The 18,307-nt window shown below is 57.0% G+C and overlaps 4 protein-coding genes across 4 annotated transcripts; 3 read left to right on the forward strand and 1 right to left on the reverse strand.

Moving 5' to 3' along the window:
• B0T26DRAFT_659538 (acyl transferase domain-containing protein) lies at positions 1-6,389 on the reverse strand (the record flags this gene model as incomplete). Its single annotated transcript, XM_060438957.1, has 2 exons — positions 1-1,136; positions 1,190-6,389. The coding sequence occupies 2 exons, from the start codon at positions 6,387-6,389 to the stop codon at positions 1-3; spliced, it is 6,336 nt and encodes a 2,111-aa protein (XP_060289365.1).
• A 2,456-nt stretch (positions 6,390-8,845) lies between these two features.
• B0T26DRAFT_757695 (uncharacterized protein) lies at positions 8,846-14,550 on the forward strand (the record flags this gene model as incomplete). The annotated part of the gene is made up of 3 exons (XM_060446286.1): positions 8,846-9,359; positions 9,420-14,377; positions 14,440-14,550. The coding sequence occupies 3 exons, from the start codon at positions 8,846-8,848 to the stop codon at positions 14,548-14,550; spliced, it is 5,583 nt and encodes a 1,860-aa protein (XP_060289366.1).
• A 512-nt stretch (positions 14,551-15,062) lies between these two features.
• Positions 15,063-17,272, forward strand: B0T26DRAFT_877014 (uncharacterized protein). The gene is made up of 2 exons (XM_060448121.1): positions 15,063-15,771; positions 15,904-17,272. Exons 1-2 carry the CDS (start codon positions 15,483-15,485, stop codon positions 17,070-17,072), a joined length of 1,458 nt encoding a protein of 485 aa, XP_060289367.1. The 5' UTR covers positions 15,063-15,482; the 3' UTR covers positions 17,073-17,272.
• A 111-nt stretch (positions 17,273-17,383) lies between these two features.
• Positions 17,384-17,823, forward strand: B0T26DRAFT_757697 (Cupredoxin; the record flags this gene model as incomplete). The annotated part of the gene is made up of 2 exons (XM_060446287.1): positions 17,384-17,464; positions 17,524-17,823. 2 exons carry the CDS (start codon positions 17,384-17,386, stop codon positions 17,821-17,823), a joined length of 381 nt encoding a protein of 126 aa, XP_060289368.1.
• Between the last annotated feature and the right edge of the window lie 484 nt (positions 17,824-18,307).

Consider the following 18,307-nt stretch of genomic DNA (forward strand, 5'->3'; position numbering starts at 1 on the left):
TCAAGCCTCTGCCTCCACTCCATTAGCACCGTTCTCTTGGTGAACATTAACTCCATTGGAAACGGCAGCGGGGACTCCACCGGCGCCATCCTCTTGGTATTTATCCCAGTTGGCGAGCACGTGGCCAATTTTGGGCGAGTTTGTCAGGCGGTACACATCCTCAAAGTACTCCTTGGTAAGCGCAAACGGCCTCGCCGTCACGTTGGGAATGTATTTGCCGACGAGCTTGGCTGGGTCAATCGTCGTCTTGTTGATCTTCTTGAGCAGGAAACTCCTGAAGGGCTTGACGCCAGACCGTAGGAAGGTTGAGTGGAAAGGCACGTCGATACCCTTGAGCGGGATCGTCGCGAATCCGCGCTGCAGATCCAGAGGCTTGGGCTTGGACTCTGTGTCCTTAGCAGAACCCCTGATGATATCTACGAGCTTCTCCTTGACCATCTCAGGTTGGTATTCCTTCCTCATCTGCTCAATGTCGATCTTCATGGCCTTGAGGTAGTTGGTAACTCCCGTCAGAGTGTCGAGAGCCCGCAGATCACCGGCGCAGACGTATTGCATGTTGGTAATATTGTAGTTGACAATCTCGAGCAGCCAGCCCGTGGTCTCGGCAATATTGCTGACCACGAACCGCAACGCCTCCTCGTTAAACGTCTTGCTGATGCGGCTGGGGTTGACAGCGCACATGCTGTAGTTTGACCGACCAGATGCGTCACGCTCCACGGCAACTTGCATGGTAAGGCCGCGGTAGAAGACGACTGATACCAGCGACTCAATAGGCATGACATCAGCTAGCGCAGCCAACGCCGAGTATTCGCCAAGTGAATGACCAGCAAATGTGCTGTCCCGCGGCACCAGACCCTTGGCCCGGATGTCCTCGAAGCTGGCCTTCTCCATCAGGGTAAGGGCGGGCTGAGTGAACTGGGTGGCCGAAAGAAGACCGGTGGGGGAGCGGTACGTGTACGACGCCGTCCTCTCGTCGATGTCCTTGAAGATGCGCTCAGACTTGATCGATCCGTCAGCGGCCACCGTCTCGAAAGTCATGGCCATGTAGTTCTGCCGGATGGCTTTGCCGCGAGGACCACCAAAGTGAATCGTGAGTTCCTTCGGGTTGTTCTTCACAATATTGGTAATCGCAAAGCCTGAAACTGGTTAGCAAAGAGCACGATGCAAAGACCCGAAGAGTGACGCTTACCATACGTATCCATCAGATACTTGTCGGCCCGGTCCCACACGTCCTTGGCCACGGCGCTGCTGGCATAGAGATCCATGCCCATACCCTGCTCCTGAGAACCTTGACCAGTGAAGACATAAGCTGTGACTGGCTGCTCAATCTCGGCCTCGCCGAGAAGCACCTTCTCCTCCGTCTCCTTGTTGCTAGCTTCAACCTTGATGATTTTGCGGCCAGCAACCATACCAACGTGCTGGAGCTTGACGTGAATATCGTCGTTGGGAAGCACCATGCCGGTGAGAGAGGCGTGGAAGCTCCGAACGCGGCCAATCTTGTTCTCGGCGGCCCACGTCTCGACTAGGCTGCGCACGGCGGCGCTCGAGTACATGCCGTGTGTGATGGTTCCTGGCAGGTTGGCGTAGCTCGAGAAGACGCGAGATACGTGGATCGGGTTGTAGTCACCGGAAACGCGGGCATATGTCTCGTTGGAGGCAGGTGCGCGGAGCAGAAGGGGAGTCCTACCGCTGAGAGGGATGGGGTTCTCAAAGTTGATGGGCTGCTCAATGGAAGAGCCGTGACGCTGGAGGTAGTCGGTAACCGGGTTGCCATGCGACTCGCCGGCCTCGTAATCCACCGTGGCGACTTGGATAATCTCCTTGGTAGGGAGCTCGAGGAGTACTTGACCCCTTGTCTCAACGTGACTAAAGACGGTCTTGTTCTTGAAACGGACAAGACTCTGCAGGCGGAAGGTCAAGGTTTGTCCGAGCAGCTCAATCTCGGGGTTCGGAAGGTCGTCGAGGACGAACCACTGCTTGGAGCGGAGAACGGCAACATCCTTGGTGCTGGCAAGATGGACCTGCATGGGCGTCTCGGTCTTGCGCTGGAAGGTGTTCTCAAAGTCGGTGTAGGCCCCGCGGTACAGGAATTGCGACGTGACCTCCATGACAGCTTCGCCGTCGCGGGTGATGGTTCCGCACACCTCAACCATCTTTCCAGATTCTTGGTTGATTACGGCGTTGACCTGAGCAGTCGTCGAAACCTCGTCGCCCCTCTTTAGGGGCTCAGCGCCGGGCATCATGCGGAACTGGTTTGACAAGTGGACGAGCTTCAGGAGATCGCCGTCAATCGTCCGCGGGAATATGGGCTTCGTGATGGCCTTCCAGCCGACAACGATAGCAAAGTCCATGGGGGCATGCATGATCTTCTCCGGCCTGTCAACGAAGGCTTCACCTGTGTTGCCGACAGCGTGGACGAATTCATTGATCGCTTCCCCTGTAATGGTGGCCTTGCCGCCATCAAACATGCCAGTCACGGCCGCATCGAGGTTGAGTGGCTCGTCGCCGAACCAAGCCTTCCAGTAAAACTCCTTGATGTGATCGTTGCGGCCCTCCATGATCTCGTGAATGGGCGCGTACCCCGTATCGGGACGGTACGTGAAACGCAGCGGAAGCGCCACGGGCTTGCCAAGAGCTGTAGTTTCCTTGATCATTTTGACGGCAATCTCGTTCTTCTTGACCAGCTTGGCCTCAATCACAGTAACATAGCGATTGGGGCGGGGCTGCTCCTTGACAGTGATGACTGTCTTGGCAGGGTCGTTTGGATGCTGAATCTCGACAAACAAGCCACGAGTCGGCGCGAAAATGTTCTTCATTGGGTTCGTCTGATATTTCTGGCCCTGAACAATGACATCGGACTGCAGCAGCGCATAACGCCAGTTGCGCTTGGGGCCGGCCAGGAGCGAAATCCACGAATCCAGCGACGGGAGCTGGGCCGAGGGGGAGGACGAGAGACGATACGTGTTCTTGTTCACATCCATGGAGATGGTAAGACCCTCGACATCGAGCGGGATCTCCGTCTCAATGAGCTTGCCGCCAAAGTATTCAACGGTGGGGATACTCGAGGCCTGACCATTATAGAGATCCTTGGTCAGGGCCGCAATATGACCATTGTGGATACCGTCGAGGATGTCCTTGATGGGCTCGTCAACCTTGGTTGCGTGCTTGGCGGCCATGGGTCCCTGGAGAATGCAGGTTCGGCCGACATCTTTGCCAATGACGGCGCCGAGATCCTCCGACTGCCATAGAGAATCCTTCTTGAAGAAGAACTCAAAGTTTTCATCCAGCGCAGGGACGAACGTGACAGGCTTCTGTCCACGGCGTTGGCAGAGAAGTAAGAAGTGTTGCACATCTTGGGCGTTGATGAGCTGTGTCTCGACGTCCGGGTAATGGGCAAGAATGCGCTCAACAGCGGAGAAAGGCTCGTCGAGGTCGGCGTAGCTCTGCAGACTAGACGGCTGGCCTGGGGTGGAAGCGAATCGTTCTTCGACGCGGTGGATGAAATCACCCGTGAGCTTGGCAAAAGAGGGATCAATCCAACGAGACTCATCATTGACATAGAGGAGGGCCACCATCCGTCGAACGACTTCACCGTAAGTCATGTCCTCGAGATCAACAGCCTTGCCGTCCTTGTTCTGGCCAAACCAGACTTTCTGGAAGTCTTCGTTGAGCTTTTTGATGATATGGACCCTATTCTTCTTCAGCTCTGGAACCCGCTTCTCCTTGGGCAGGCTGAAGATCTTCTGGTCCATCTCGGCCCAGAACAAGACGCCGCGAGTCGCCAGCTTATGGATTGGCTCCCCCATCTCTGACCTGACAGTGACCACACCGCCTGCGGCCCCCTTGTAGGTTTTCTCCCACTGGCTGTCATCGAGGCCAGGGGCGTCGACAATTGCCTGCTTGGCGGCCTTGCTGGTATGAGCCTCCTTGGCAACCATCATGCGGCTGCCGAACATGCAGCCATCATAGGGCATGGGGGGGTAGCCGTACTTGGTCGACCACGCACCCGTCAAGTAGGGGTATGTGTCATCCGCACCGCCGAAGCCACTACCAGCCACGAGAATGATGTTCTCGTGCCGGCGAATGCGGCCGTATAGGGCCAAGATGGGGGAGTGGAAATCCTCGTACGAATGGTGACCACCTCCTCTGCCGCCGGTCCACTGAAGAATGACAGGGAACGACGGGTTAGCCTTGGCAATGTTAATGACAGCCTGGATTGCATCGCTAGAGCCGGGCTTGAAAGAGATGTGTTTCAAGCCGAGAGTCTCGATGTATTCCTGAGCGACCTCAATCGAGGGTACACCTGCACCAATGGTGAGGCCTTCGATGGGTACGCCGTCGGATCGGAGCCTCCCAAGAAGAGGAATCTGCCAGGCCATGGCACGGGGGTTGACATAGATCAGGTTGACGCTGATGCCACGGCCAGCAGGGATTGCCTTCTCAATCTTTGAGATGGCCTCCGTCATGGTCTTTGCACTGTAGTAGCCGCCACCAGCAAGTTCAATCTCATATCCGGCGTTCATTGTCGCAGCTACAAAGTCCCAGGGCACAGTCGAAGGCGTCATGCCGGCAACGAGAAGTGGCGGCAGCCCAAGAAGTCTGCTCATCTTGGTGTCGACATAGGTGTGACCGCTTGATGTCTTCACGAGTCTCGGACCATATTCTTTGACCCAGTCAACAGCGTATTTCACAGCGTGCTCCTCGTCACGGTCGAACAGCTCCGACTTGTAGCCAACCTCGGCAACGGTACCGTTGACGGTGCCGGCGAGGATGACGCGGACTCCAGTGCCATCCTTGTTCCGGCTGGTCAGCACTCCAAGTCCAGAGATGCCACCCGGACCAAAGTCCAAGACGTGCGTTGCCCCGAGGAAGATAGTAGCCTTCTCCCAATGCACCGGCTCGCTCGTGATGAGGCGGACCAGGGTAGGGATGATGTTTCCAGTGACCTGCTTACGGAGATCCTTGCCAGTGTTGGTGTCAAAGACGGGAATGCCGAGACTCTGCGCATCGATAGCAATATCTTTGAGATCCTCGTCGATCAGAGCCGTTGCCTTCTCCAGGTATTTGCTGTGAAAGGGCGCCGTGATGGGCAAGAAGCGGTTGACAAACCGGACCTTCCTCTCCGTGAACGGGATTCGGGTCTGGTCGATGCCAGTGGCGGCCTTCACTTTTCTCAGCTGGGCATTGAGACCGTACAAGGAACTTGGAGGACCAGTGACAACCAGGTTCCGCGGGCTGTTGATAAGGGAGATAGAAATGTGCTGGTCTTCTGGGAGATACTGATTTGTCTGGTCAATGTGCTTCTGCACTTCGGCCTGGGGCAGATCCCGAATACTGAGCATGGGCGTGGGTGTGCCCTCTCCGTTGTCAACCGAATCCCGGAGCATCGTCGGTGTCATCGACGTTCTGGGGAAGGTCTGCTGGCTGCGGGCTCCAATCCAAAAGAGGATGGTTAGCGCCGACTTGGCGATCTCCTCGAACGACTCCCACGAATCTGAAGCTGCCGTTGCGGCAGCAAGCACAATGCCTTGGGAATGGCCTGTTGTCCCGCTGATCCTATCGCGCAAGATGCCAGGGTGCAGACCGAGGACCTTGCAGGTGACCTGGTAGTGCGCCAGCTGCACAAGACCAATTAAAGGGAAACTGACCGGCGCCGAGATTAGGTAGTCGACATCTGGGGTAGCATCTGGGCCCTGAAGCCAGGACATGATGTCTAGACCTTTTGAGTAGAGCTTCTCGGCGCTTGGATGGCTGGCGAGGGTCTGGAGCAGCTCCGCCGAGGACCCGATAAGCTCGCCAATAAAAGACGGATACGTGTTGTACAGCTCCCGCAACTCCTCAAAGTATTCCTCAATGTTGCCCTGCCCGCCAAATATGTTGTAGAGCTTGGCAGTGCCGTCATCGGCGGCCCGGAAGAGAGCCGACTGATGCGTCTTCATGGCCCGGTTGGAGGCGGACCGGGCAGCAAAGTAGCTCCGGGCCACCTCGAGCTTCTTCGCGTCAATGCCGGGCAGCGTTGCTACCAGAGCATGCACATCATTGCCTCTGAGGAACGCCCTCTCAAACTCGTTAAGAATGATCTTGAGCACCTCCTCGTAGGAGCCCTGGCCGTCATCCTCGCCCTCGGATACCTCGTTGGCGATGTAGCCCATATATCTCGCCACAAGCTCGGCGATAGACGAGGGCTCGTCATCTTGTGCTAGCTCGTCGGTGGGAGCTGGCAAGCTCGCAATGAAGCGCTCCTTCAACCGCGAGGCATGGAAATGGAGGCTGGTTGGTATCAAGAAGGATGTCTCGAGTGAGCCATGCGAAAGCGTAAGTGGTCGAAGGGAAGCAGAGGACCTGGGCGTAACGACGCCCGTCTGGGGGCCGGTGCCGGCGCCGTACATAGTAGAAATGGGTATCTGAAAAGAGAGATGGCGGATGCTGCTCGCTACCTTGTCAGTGTCTATTCACAGAAAAAATCTAACATAAACGATATTGCAGCACCATCAAGGAAGCTGAAGCTGGAGCGGGAGTGGGAGCTCTTACTGGGCGCAAGCGCAACAACTCGAATAACTCAGTAAAGAGCGTGTATCCCTCGGGTCTGGATGGGCGCAGCCAATTGGTGCAAACAGATACTCAGTCTGGCACGCCGGCTTGGTTGGAGGTGTTGGGATGAAGGAATGAGCAAGGCGAGGCAGAAGTCGACGAGAACTGGGGCGCGCGCGTGTTCTCGGGGGCGGCACAAGCAGGTGTAGTTGGAAAACGGACTGGGAGAGAAATGGGATAAGATAACAGAGTTTGGATTCTCCGTCTTCTCTGTTACCAAGGTAGGGAGTGCGGGCAAGCTGTCTGCGCCTTGAAGCCCTGGCGTAACTAGTGTTGGTCCCGGGGAATGGGAGGCGTGTTATGGCCCAACGTAAAATTAACAGGCTCCCCTAACGCATCGCCAGATGGATGTCCTCTGATTGCTCGCTCGCCAAAAAAAAAAATTAGATCTTGTTGGGGAAGGCATGATACCCCCCCTGTCAACAGAAACTGCCCGGTACGTAGTGACTTTCATTCACTCTGCTGCGCCCGCCTAATGCACCGTACCTTGCTATCTGTTCCGTCCTTCCGACCAACCCGGCCAGGTGAATCCACTGCGGCAACCCCCACCGTTCTAACACTGACAGACTCCGTCCTTGGGTCCTTGCAGCATGTACCGCTACTACTGTGTACAGAGCAGTCCCGTCGTCTCGTCTAATTTTCGCCGCAAAGACAGTGTCATTGATAAGTAATCAGGCCCGCGGCGCGCGCCATCGGACAAGCAGACATCGCTGGAGTCTCGCAAAGCCGCAACTTTATACCACGGCCCGACAAGCGTCAGCACAGCTTCCATGTTTCCATGTGGATTGTGGAACCCATTGGAATCTTGGCCACAGAAATCTACAGCGGGCATCTCGTTCAAGGCACGAGCACTCAAGGCACGAGCAAACCCAAGAAGGAATATTCACCCTTCATTCCAGGGGCATACGAGTGCCCAGCTTCCCGCTATTGTATTTGCAGTAACTGTACGAAGTATTCGCACTCAGTGCGGAGTTATAATCTGCTCCATGATCTGCGGCCGGAACCCACTGCCATTGACTCGCTCTTGAGCTAAGCTACGGAGTAGAAAGGAGCCGCTCTGTATTCAACAACAACAACGGAGGCGGCGTATATATGTCATATTTTAACGGACATATACGGCTTGGTGAAGAAAGGGATCCCCCAAGGCAATGATGCCTAACCAGAGGCGAGGAGGCAAACTGCTTCCACATCCAGCGAAAAGAGGCAGGCCCATGCCAGCCCCCAAGGCAATGCCATAATCCTTCTCCTTTCCTCCGGTGCATTTGACGTGCAAAAAGTATTGACGACGAGACTGGCAAGCGAGATCCATTGATGCTACACAAGATTACGTGTTCCGGCCTAGAACTAGCGGCAACATGATCGGAGTGCGGCCCAGACAAATACTGTTGGTACTAGGATGACGCCATGCAAGTAGAATCCCGCCGTCTCGTGTCTTGCAGGAAGCCCCTCACCTGAAGGCGGCGTGCAGAGGCGCTTTCAAAGAGCTGCGTCTGAACCTCTGAAGGTTACCCTGTGCATGGCATGGTCGGGCAGACGGGTGTTTGGAGGCCGTGAAACTGTGTCTGCTGAGGTATCTGGACTTGTCGCGGATAGGATGGGGCCCACCAACTCGATCTTCAATGGGTCTTGTGGGGTAGTAGTGGACATCACGCTAGTCCTAGCTGGGTTAGCCCTGAGGTTTGGTTGAGAGGCCCGCACGTAACCTGCAGCCCCGGCATGGGACGCGCTTGTCACGACAGGGACCCCAAGGTCAAATTTCATTCAACAGTTGCGGCGGGAGGGCGCGGAGCTGTCGATTTTTTGCCGTTGCCCCCCAGGTGAGACTCCAGACTCGCGATTAATCACTATCCCGTCCTGCTTCCATTCCAGTGCGCCTCTCTATCAGTTTACCTATGCATCTCGTCTTGGTCCTTACCTTAGTCCCCCTCCGCCGCTAAACGAAACGCAGAAGCTTTACGGCTCCCTCGGTTCTCGTTGGTGTTGGTGTTGCTTCGCCCTAGCCATCCGTGTCTGTCCGCCTTTAATCAAATTGGACCATTCGGCTGTCTCTTCCTTTAGATACCCGACCAGCCAACTCTAATTCGCCTCTATTACACTTGCGGCCATTCCACGCAATATTGGCGCGCATTGGCAACCCACATGACAGTCTGCCAGAACTAGAAGATACCCGAGAACGCTCTCTTGAACCCCCTCAACTGCCTGCTCACAGGGCTTCACTCTTGAGCCGCGCCGTCCGGTTTTGGAGACCGCTAAGATGCGTCCCGAAATCGAGCAAGAGCTCGCCCATACGCTCCTCGTCGAGCTTCTTGCCTATCAATTCGCCTCGCCCGTGCGGTGGATCGAGACGCAAGATGTCTTTCTCGCCGAGAAGACGGCTGAGCGGATCGTCGAGATTGGCCCCGCAGACACACTCGGCGTCATGGCCAAGAGGACATTGGCTGCAAAATACGAAGCATACGACGCTGCCAAGTCGGTCCAGAGGCAAATCCTCTGCTATAACAAGGACGCGAAGGAGATCTACTACGATGTCGATCCGGTAGAAGATGAGGCTGAGCCGGTTGCCGCCGAGGCCAGTGCTCTTGCTGCTGCTGGTATCGCTGCTGCTCCAGTTGCTGCCGCGGCTCCTGCACCAAGTGCCGGGCCTGCTGCCCAGGTTCCAGACGCTCCTCTTTTGGCTGTCGATATTGTGAGGACCCTCGTTGCACAGAAGCTGAAGAAGCCACTTGGTGATATTCCATTGAGCAAAGCAATCAAGGACCTTGTTGGAGGTAAGTTGTTTGTACCCCAGATCGTGCTCTATACAATTTGCTGACAAAGTTCGCGCAAAGGTAAATCAACTCTGCAGAACGAAATCCTGGGAGACTTGGGCAAAGAGTTCGGGTCCACACCTGAGAAGCCCGAAGACACACCACTCGATGAACTGGGTGCCTCAATGCAGGCGACTTTCGACGGGAACCTAGGCAAAACCACCCAAGGCCTTATCGCCCGTCTTATTTCATCCAAGATGCCCGGCGGGTTCAACATCACAACAGCGCGGAAATACCTCGAGTCCCGGTGGGGATTGGCCTCGGGCCGCCAAGATGGCGCCCTCTTGCTAGCCATCACTATGGAGCCAGCAGGGCGCCTAGGCTCCGAAGCGGAAGCCAAGGCTTATCTTGACGACGTCTCGCAAAAGTATGCTGCAAACGCTGGCATTAGCTTATCGACCGCGGCCGCTGCTGGCCCTGCCGGTGGAGCTGGCGGCGGTATGATGATGGACCCTGCTGCCATTGAGGCCCTCACGAGCGACCAGAGGGCGCTTTTCAAGCAGCAACTGGAGATTATCGCGAGATATCTCAAGCTGGACATTCGCGCCGGCGACAAGGCTTTCCAAGCGTCGCAGGAGTCCACCAAAGTACTTCAGACGCAGTTAGACCTATGGACGACTGAGCACGGCGATTTCTACGCCTCTGGGATTGAGCCCGTCTTCAGCTCTCTCAAGGCCCGTGTTTACGACTCGTCTTGGAACTGGGTCCGTCAGGATGCCTTGAGCATGTACTTTGATATCATTTTTGGCCGTCTCCAAGCTGTCGATCGCGAGATCGTGAGCCAGTGTATCCGGATCATGAACCGGTCCAACCCTACCTTACTCGAGTTTATGCAGTACCATATCGATAACTGCCCGACTGAGCGCGGAGAGACATACAAGCTCGCCAAGGAGCTGGGTGTGCAGCTGATCGAGAACTGCAAGGACGTGCTTGCGGCCGATCCCGTTTTCAAGGATGTCGCCATCCCTACCGGTCCCCGTACCACTATTGATGCCCGCGGCAACATGAAGTACGAGGAGCTGCCCCGCGCGAGCTGCCGTAAGCTGGAGCACTATGTCCAGCAGATGGCTGAAGGTGGCAAGATCTCGGAATACGGCAACCGTACCAAGGTTCAGAACGACCTGTCCAAGATCTACAAGCTTATCAAGCAGCAGCACAAGCTTCCCAAGACGTCTCAGCTTGAGATCAAGACGCTCTACGGCGACATCATCCGGTCGTTGGCCATGAACGAGAGCCAGATCATCCCTAAGGACAACGGCAAGCCCAATGCCGTTCCCAAGAAAGCCTCCAAGCCCAAGGGAAAGACGGAGACGATTCCGTTCCTGCATCTCCGCAAAAAGACTCAGCATGGCTGGGACTACAGCAAGAGACTGACCAGTCTTTATCTGGACTGCCTTGAACAAGCAGCCAAGGATGGTGTTACCTTCGCTGGCAAATATGTGCTGATGACGGGTGCCGGCGCCGGATCCATCGGTGCCGATGTCCTCCAGGGTCTCATAAGTGGCGGTGCCAAGGTCATTGTTACCACCAGCCGTTTCTCACGTGAGGTCACTGAGTACTATCAGTCCATGTATGCCCGGTTCGGCTCACGTGGCTCCCAGCTCGTGGTTGTTCCCTTCAACCAGGGCAGCGTGCAAGATGTCAACGCCTTGGTCGACTACATTTACGATTCCAAAGCCGGCCTGGGCTGGGATCTTGATTATATTGTTCCTTTCGCTGCCATTTCGGAGCAAGGCCGCCAGATTGACGGCATCGACTCCAAGTCTGAGTTGGCGCATCGCATCATGTTGACCAACCTCATCCGTCTTTTGGGCAACGTGAAGGCCCAAAAGGCCGCCCACGGCTTCGAGACCCGCCCTGCTCAGGTCATCCTCCCCCTTTCACCCAACCACGGTACCTTTGGTAGCGACGGTCTGTACTCGGAGTCCAAGCTCGGACTGGAGACGCTCTTCAACCGGTGGTATGCCGAGGACTGGGCCAACTACCTTACAATCTGCGGTGCCATCATTGGCTGGACACGTGGTACTGGGCTCATGTCTGGGAACAACATCGTCGCCGAGGCAGTCGAGAACTTTGGGGTCCGCACCTTCTCCCAGCAGGAGATGGCCTTCAATCTGCTCGGCCTCATGTCTCCGACTATTGTGGATCTTTGCCAGAATGAGCCCGTGTTTGCGGACTTGAACGGTGGTCTCCAATTCATCACCAACCTCAATGAGACCATGACCAACCAGCGCAAGACCCTCATGGAGACTAGCGAGATTCGCAGAGCCGTCACCAAGGAGACTTCGGCGGAGAACAAGATCATCAACGGCGAGGACTCGGAAATGCTCTATAAGAAGAAGGTCATCGAGCCGCGTGCGAACATCAAGTTCGAGTTCCCCAGCCTTCCAGACTGGAAGGCAGACATCGCCCCGCTGAACGACAAGCTCAAAGGGATGGTCGATCTCGAGAAGATTGTTGTAGTGACAGGCTTTGCCGAGGTCGGCCCCTGGGGCAACTCGCGGACGCGCTGGGAGATGGAGGCTCACGGCGAGTTCTCGCTCGAGGGCTGCATCGAGATGGCCTGGATCATGGGTCTCATCAAGAATCACAACGGGCCAATCAAGGGCCAACCGTACTCTGGATGGGTCGACGTTAAGACGGGCGAGCCTGTTGATGACAAGGACATCAAGCCAAAGTACGAGAAGTTTATTCTGGAGCATTCCGGTATCCGCCTTATCGAACCCGAGCTGTTTGGAGGATACGACCCCAACAAGAAGCAGCTGCTTCACGAGGTTGTTATTCAGGAAGATCTCGACCCCTTTGAGTCATCCAAGGACACGGCAGAGGAGTTCAAGCGCGAACACGGCGACAAGGTGGAAATCTTCGAGATCCCCGAGACTGGCCAGTACACTGTGCGCATGAAGAAGGGCGCATCCATGTGGATCCCCAAGGCGCTGAGATTTGACCGCCTTGTTGCGGGCCAGGTTCCCACTGGCTGGAATGCCAAGAATTATGGTGTCCCCGACGATATTATTTCCCAGGTCGACCCGGTAGCCCTGTTTGTTCTCGTCTCGACAGTCGAGGCTCTTCTCTCGGCCGGTATCACAGATCCCTACGAGTTCTACAAGTATGTCCATGTCTCCGAGGTGGGCAACTGCGTGGGCTCCGGCATGGGCGGCGCAGCTGCTCTCCGGGGAATGCACCGCGATAGATTCCTCGACAAGCCTCTCCAGAACGACATTCTCCAAGAGTCCTTCATCAACACCATGTCGGCTTGGGTGAACATGTTGCTCATCTCATCGTCTGGCCCAATCAAGACGCCAGTTGGTGCCTGCGCTACCGCTGTGGAGTCTGTCGATATTGGCTACGAGACCATCATGGATGGCAAGGCTCGCATCTGCTTCGTCGGCGGCTTCGACGACTTTGGCGAGGAGGGCTCGTATGAGTTCGCCAACATGAAGGCCACCAGTAACGCCGTCGACGAGTTCGCCCACGGGCGCACTCCCAAGGAGATGTCTAGACCGACCACCACCACCCGAAACGGATTTATGGAGTCCCAGGGGTGTGGTGTGCAGGTCATTATGACTGCCAAGCTTGCTCTCGACATGGGCGTCCCCATCTATGGTATTCTTGCCCTGACGACGACTGCTTCGGACAAGATTGGGCGGTCTGTTCCAGCGCCCGGCCAAGGTGTGCTCACCACGGCACGCGAGCACCCCGGCAAGTTCCCTTCGCCTTTGCTCGACATCAACTATAGAAGGCGACAGATTGAGCGTCGTACGAAGCAGATCGAGGACGACAAGGAAGCTGAGCTCCAGTACCTTGCGGCCGAGGTCGAGGCGCTCAAGGCCGAGGGCCGCTCGCAGACGGAGGTGGCCGAGTACATCGCGGACCGTGCCAGGCACGTCGAGAAGGAGGCAGAGCGGCAAGTCAAGGAGGTGCTCCGCAGCTTTGGCAACAACTTTTGGAAGGGTGACGCGAGCATTGCTCCTCTGCGCGGTGCGCTGGCCACGTGGGGTCTCACGATTGACGATCTCGGGGTTGCGTCGTTCCACGGAACGTCGACAAAGGCCAACGACAAGAACGAGTCGTCTGTGATTTGCCAACAGCTCGAGCATCTGGGCCGTAAGAAGGGCAATACCATTTTGGGTATCTTCCAGAAGTACCTCACAGGCCACCCCAAGGGCGCTGCCGGTGCGTGGATGATGAACGGCTGCCTGCAAGTGCTCAACACTGGCCTTGTGCCTGGCAACCGCAATGCCGACAATATCGACGAGGTCATGGAGCAGTACGAATATATTGTCTACCCGAGCCGGACGCTGCAGACGGATGGCATCAAGGCCTTCTCGGTCACGTCGTTTGGTTTCGGACAGAAGGGCGCGCAGGCCATCGGCGTGCACCCCAACTACCTGTACGCGACGCTGGACGAGCAGACGTTCAACAAGTACCGGGTCAAAGTGGAGGCGCGGCAGAAGAAGGCGTACCGCTACACACACAACGGCATGATCAACAACACGCTGTTCGTTGCCAAGGATCACTCGCCGTACACGGACGAGCAGCTCAGCTCGGTCCTACTAAACCCGGATGCGCGCGTGACCGAGGACAAGAAGAGCGGGGAGCTCAAGTTTCCGACCGACTTCATGAAGCTGTCGGAGAAGACTTCTACTGGCGCGCAGAACAATGAGACGCTTGCGACTGTAATGGGGCGGGAAGCGCGCAGGCTGGAGACGATGACGACCAGGGTGGGCTTTGACGTGGAGGAAATTTCGTCGGTCAATTCCGACAACGATACGTTCCTGGAGCGCAACTTTACAGAGGGCGAGATGAAGTACTGCCTGGCGTCGGGGACAGGGCGGTCGCCGCAAAAGGCGTTTGCCGGTCGTTGGACGGCAAAGGAGGCCGTGTTTAAGTCGTTGGGCGTGGCGAGCAAGGGTGCTGGCGCTGCGGTGAAGGACATTGAGATTCTGTCGGACAAGAACGGGCAGCCGATTGTCAAGGTACGTCAAGTGTGCGAATGAATGATGCGGGGTTTTGGACGACTTGTGCTAACTGAACACAGCTGCATGGAAGCGCCTTGGGGGCAGCAAAGAAGGCTGGCGTCAAGGGTGTGAGCGTGTCGATCTCGTACACGGACACGCACGCTGCTGCCATTGCGACGGCGCAACTCTGAAGTGATGATTGTCTTATTTTTATTATTTTTAACTAGTGTGGTATAGCAGTGTTTTAGTAATTTGTTGTCTCGCTTTTAGGGCGGCGTGCATATGACATGTATTGTACAGGATGATTTTAGAGAATAGCGAGAGCGACTGTTGGCTCCCGGTTGACTCTGGTGCTCGCGTTAGAAGACTAGACTAGGGATATATAGGGCAAGATTTAGATCATGCTACGGAGACTGGAGCGAATTGAGAAGTGTGAGAAGATGCAAGGTCAACGTGTTTGTGTGTGTGTGTGTGTGTGTCTCTCTCTCATACCTGGCGTCTGAGACAAGAAAGGGGGCGCGTCGGAGAGAGGAGGCGGCCGTGACGGCGGCGTCGCCTTATCGCCGTATCTCTTATCGATCCGGACGGGCAGCCAATTAACGGACAAGACGTGGGTCTGGGCCGGGGGCCGGCGCTGGCCGAGGGAGGATCGATCCGCCCTCTTCTCGGCGCCAGACGCCCGCAGCGACGCCAGGCCAGCTGGCTGGATAAATAAGGTACCGAGTCCAGCCTCGGCGAGTGGGTTCTGTGAAACAGTTCTCTCCTATTACGGATTATTACGTTACCAATCACTATTCGGTGACATTTGTACTAGTAACGAAGCGCATTGGCCTTCTCTTCTACTGTGTATCCATCTGTACGTATTGTACCTGAGGGGGCTGTTCGCCGAATACCTTGCCCCCTTATCTTGCTTGTTCTTGCCTTTTCCTCGCAACTTCGCAACAAGAGGTACCTTGGCCACGACTGAGCAGAAGACGGAGATCCAATTCCCGTGAAGTGCAGTGCAGTGCATCAGCAGCCCATCTCCGTCAGGCGGCCAGTAAGTCAGTCAATTCAGCTGCATGTCGAGCCAGCAACAAACGCCGCCGCAACAACAGAGCCCAACAAGATCCCCGCCCCCGCAATGGCAACTTCGGCCCCCACCGCCGTGGCCGTGACCGTGGCCGTGACTGCCGCCGGCAAGAACCAGCTCTTCCTCGGCTCCTTTGTCGACAGCGCCAAGCTCGACGAGCTGCGCTACCTCCACGACGCTGCCGTCGCCGTCGACGCCGCTGGCACTATTGTTGCTGTCGAGCAGCCGTGCGACGAGCAAAAGGCCAGGCTGACGGTCCTGCCCCGCCTCGGCTGGGCTGCCGACGCGGTCGAGGTGCATGTGGCGAAGCCGGGCCAGTTCTTCTTTCCTGGGTTCATAGGTGTGTGTTTTTTGTTTTGTTCTTTTGTGATGCATGTCAGGGTGGGGGTGAGGGGCGAGTGGTGATGGCTTCACAAGAGTGGATCCCAACATGAACATGTAGGACAGGGCGGGACGAAGCTAACAAAAACAGACACGCACCTTCACGCGTCGCAGTATCCCAACGTGGGCATCTTTGGCAAGTCGACGCTGCTAGACTGGCTCAACACGTACACGTTCCCGCTCGAGGCGTCGCTGGCGGACCCGTCCAAGGCGCGCCAGGTGTACAGCCGCGTGATCCGCAAGACGCTGTCGCACGGCACCACGTGTGCGGCCTACTACGCCACCGTCGACGTAGCGTCGACGAACCTGCTGGCCGACCTGTGCGTAGCGGCCGGCCAGCGCGCGCTCGTCGGCCGCGTGTGCATGGACCAGCTGTCGCCGGCCTACTACCGCGACGAGAGCCCCGAGGCCGCACTCGCCGCCACACGCGCCAGCATCGCCCACATCTCGGCCATCGACCCAGAGCTGGCCCTTGTGCGGCCCGTACTCACGCCGCGGTTCGCGCCGTCGTGCTCGGCGCCGCTGATGCGTGGGCTCGGCGCGCTGGCCGCCGAGATGCCGCACCTGCCCATCCAGACGCACATCAGCGAGAACACCAACGAGATCGCCCTAGTGCGCGAGCTGTTCCCGCCCGCCAGCACCGGCGCGCTCGACGACAGCTACGCGGCCGTGTACGACGCCTTCGGCCTGCTGACGGACCGCACCATCCTGGCCCACGGCGTGCACCTGTCCGAGGCCGAGGCCGACCTAATCGCGGCCCGCCGCGCAAAGGTCTCGCACTGCCCCTGTAGCAACAGCGCCATCACTAGTGGCGCCGCCCGCGTGCGCTGGCTGCTCGACAAGCACATCTCGTGCGGCCTCGGCACCGACATGAGCGGCGGCTACAGCCCCAGCGTGCTCGAGGCCGCCCGCCTCGCCGCCCTCGTCAGCCGCCACGTCGCCATGGGCGGCGACGAGAAGGCCAAGCTGAGCGTCGAGGAGGTCCTGTTCCTGGCCACGCGCGGCGGCGCCGACGTCGTCGGGCTCGCCGATGTCGTTGGCGCTTTTGCCGTCGGCATGCACTGGGACGCCCAGCTCGTGGGCCTCGGCGACGTCAACGCCGACGGCGAGGTCGAAGGCGACCGAGACGAGGACAACAACGTCGACGTCTTTGGCTGGGAGACGTGGCCCGAACGCGTCGCCAAGTGGGTATACAATGGCGACGACCGCAACACGAAGCGCGTGTGGGTCAAGGGCCGCCTGGTGCACGAGCGCAAGTGAGCTGTCTGTCTGTCTGTCTGTTTTTTTGCTTCATGTGTTGTTGGCGCCGGGGGGAAGAGGGGAGGGGGGAAAGGGCGTTTCCAGGCTTGAACTCGAAATGTTAAGATGGCAGATGGAGCGGGTGTGTCATGCGGTCTCGTCTAACTATCAGACTAGGAGTAGGGAGAATGACTATGAAAATGAAACGTGTGAATGATTTCCAGATATTGACATATTTACTTTGTTGCTGCTGCTATAATTAGAGAACATAAACTAGTGGACGCGACACCGGTGGACAGAAGAGAGGGCAAGGGGCCCGCGAGAACTCGGCCATGTCGAGAGGCTGCTGGGGCAGCTTCAACATCGGCAGCGATGTCACCTACACATGGCCCAACACGGGCGTCACCCGCCGAGTCAGCGCTGTCCTCCCCCTCCCTAGGCCACAAGACACGCACACTGACAGGCGCGGCAGTACAGCTTCGACGTGCAGCACACGGTACTGGCGCCCGACAGCGCCAGCAAGGCCATGATGACGGTCAACAAGCAGTATCCCGGGCCAGCGATCGAAGCCAACTGGGGCGACGACGCCGAGGTGCGCGTGTGCAACCGGCTGACGAGCAACGGCACGGGCATCCACTTCCAGGGGCCGCGGCAGCTCAACATCAACTACGCCGACGGCACTGTGTCGCAGACCCAGTGCGCGCTGGCGCCGGGAGACTGCCACACATACCGCTGGAAGGCGACGCAGCATGGCACGTCCAGCAGGAAATAGGCCGACAGCGCAAGCATCAGCGAGCTCGTCGCTGCTTGGGGACGCCTGAACTACGTGCGCTAGGTCATTTCGCTGTTTGCGGCGGCCGCCAGTGGCTATGCGACGTTTTGTTTTTGAATGTTTTGTTTTGATTTGCGTAACATCGAGCACGGCTGTGATGAGATCAATCCGTTAGGGGAGGGTTGGATGAACACTCAAGTCAATTGTTAATTATTTGTTGAGAAAGACAAGCGACGGGTTGGCATCTTGCGTGCTTGCTGAAGTACCTAATTAGTTGGTTTGACTCACATCGAGTTAGGGTAATTCGGGCTCTTGGATATGGAGCTGACCGGAAAGAGAGGGCTTGTAGATGATTGATTTGCCACTTGTATAAGAAAAAAGAAAAATACCCCCAGAGAGAGGCATTTCTTGATGAAAGACTACGCGTTGAGGTGTAGGTTGACAATTAGGGCAAACTCGATCGAGTGTCTTGTATTCAAAAGGG

This window comes from Lasiosphaeria miniovina (genome assembly GCF_030549165.1).
Source record: "Lasiosphaeria miniovina strain SMH2392-1A chromosome Unknown B0T26scaffold_9, whole genome shotgun sequence".
Taxonomy (NCBI): Eukaryota; Fungi; Ascomycota; class Sordariomycetes; order Sordariales; family Lasiosphaeriaceae; genus Lasiosphaeria; species Lasiosphaeria miniovina.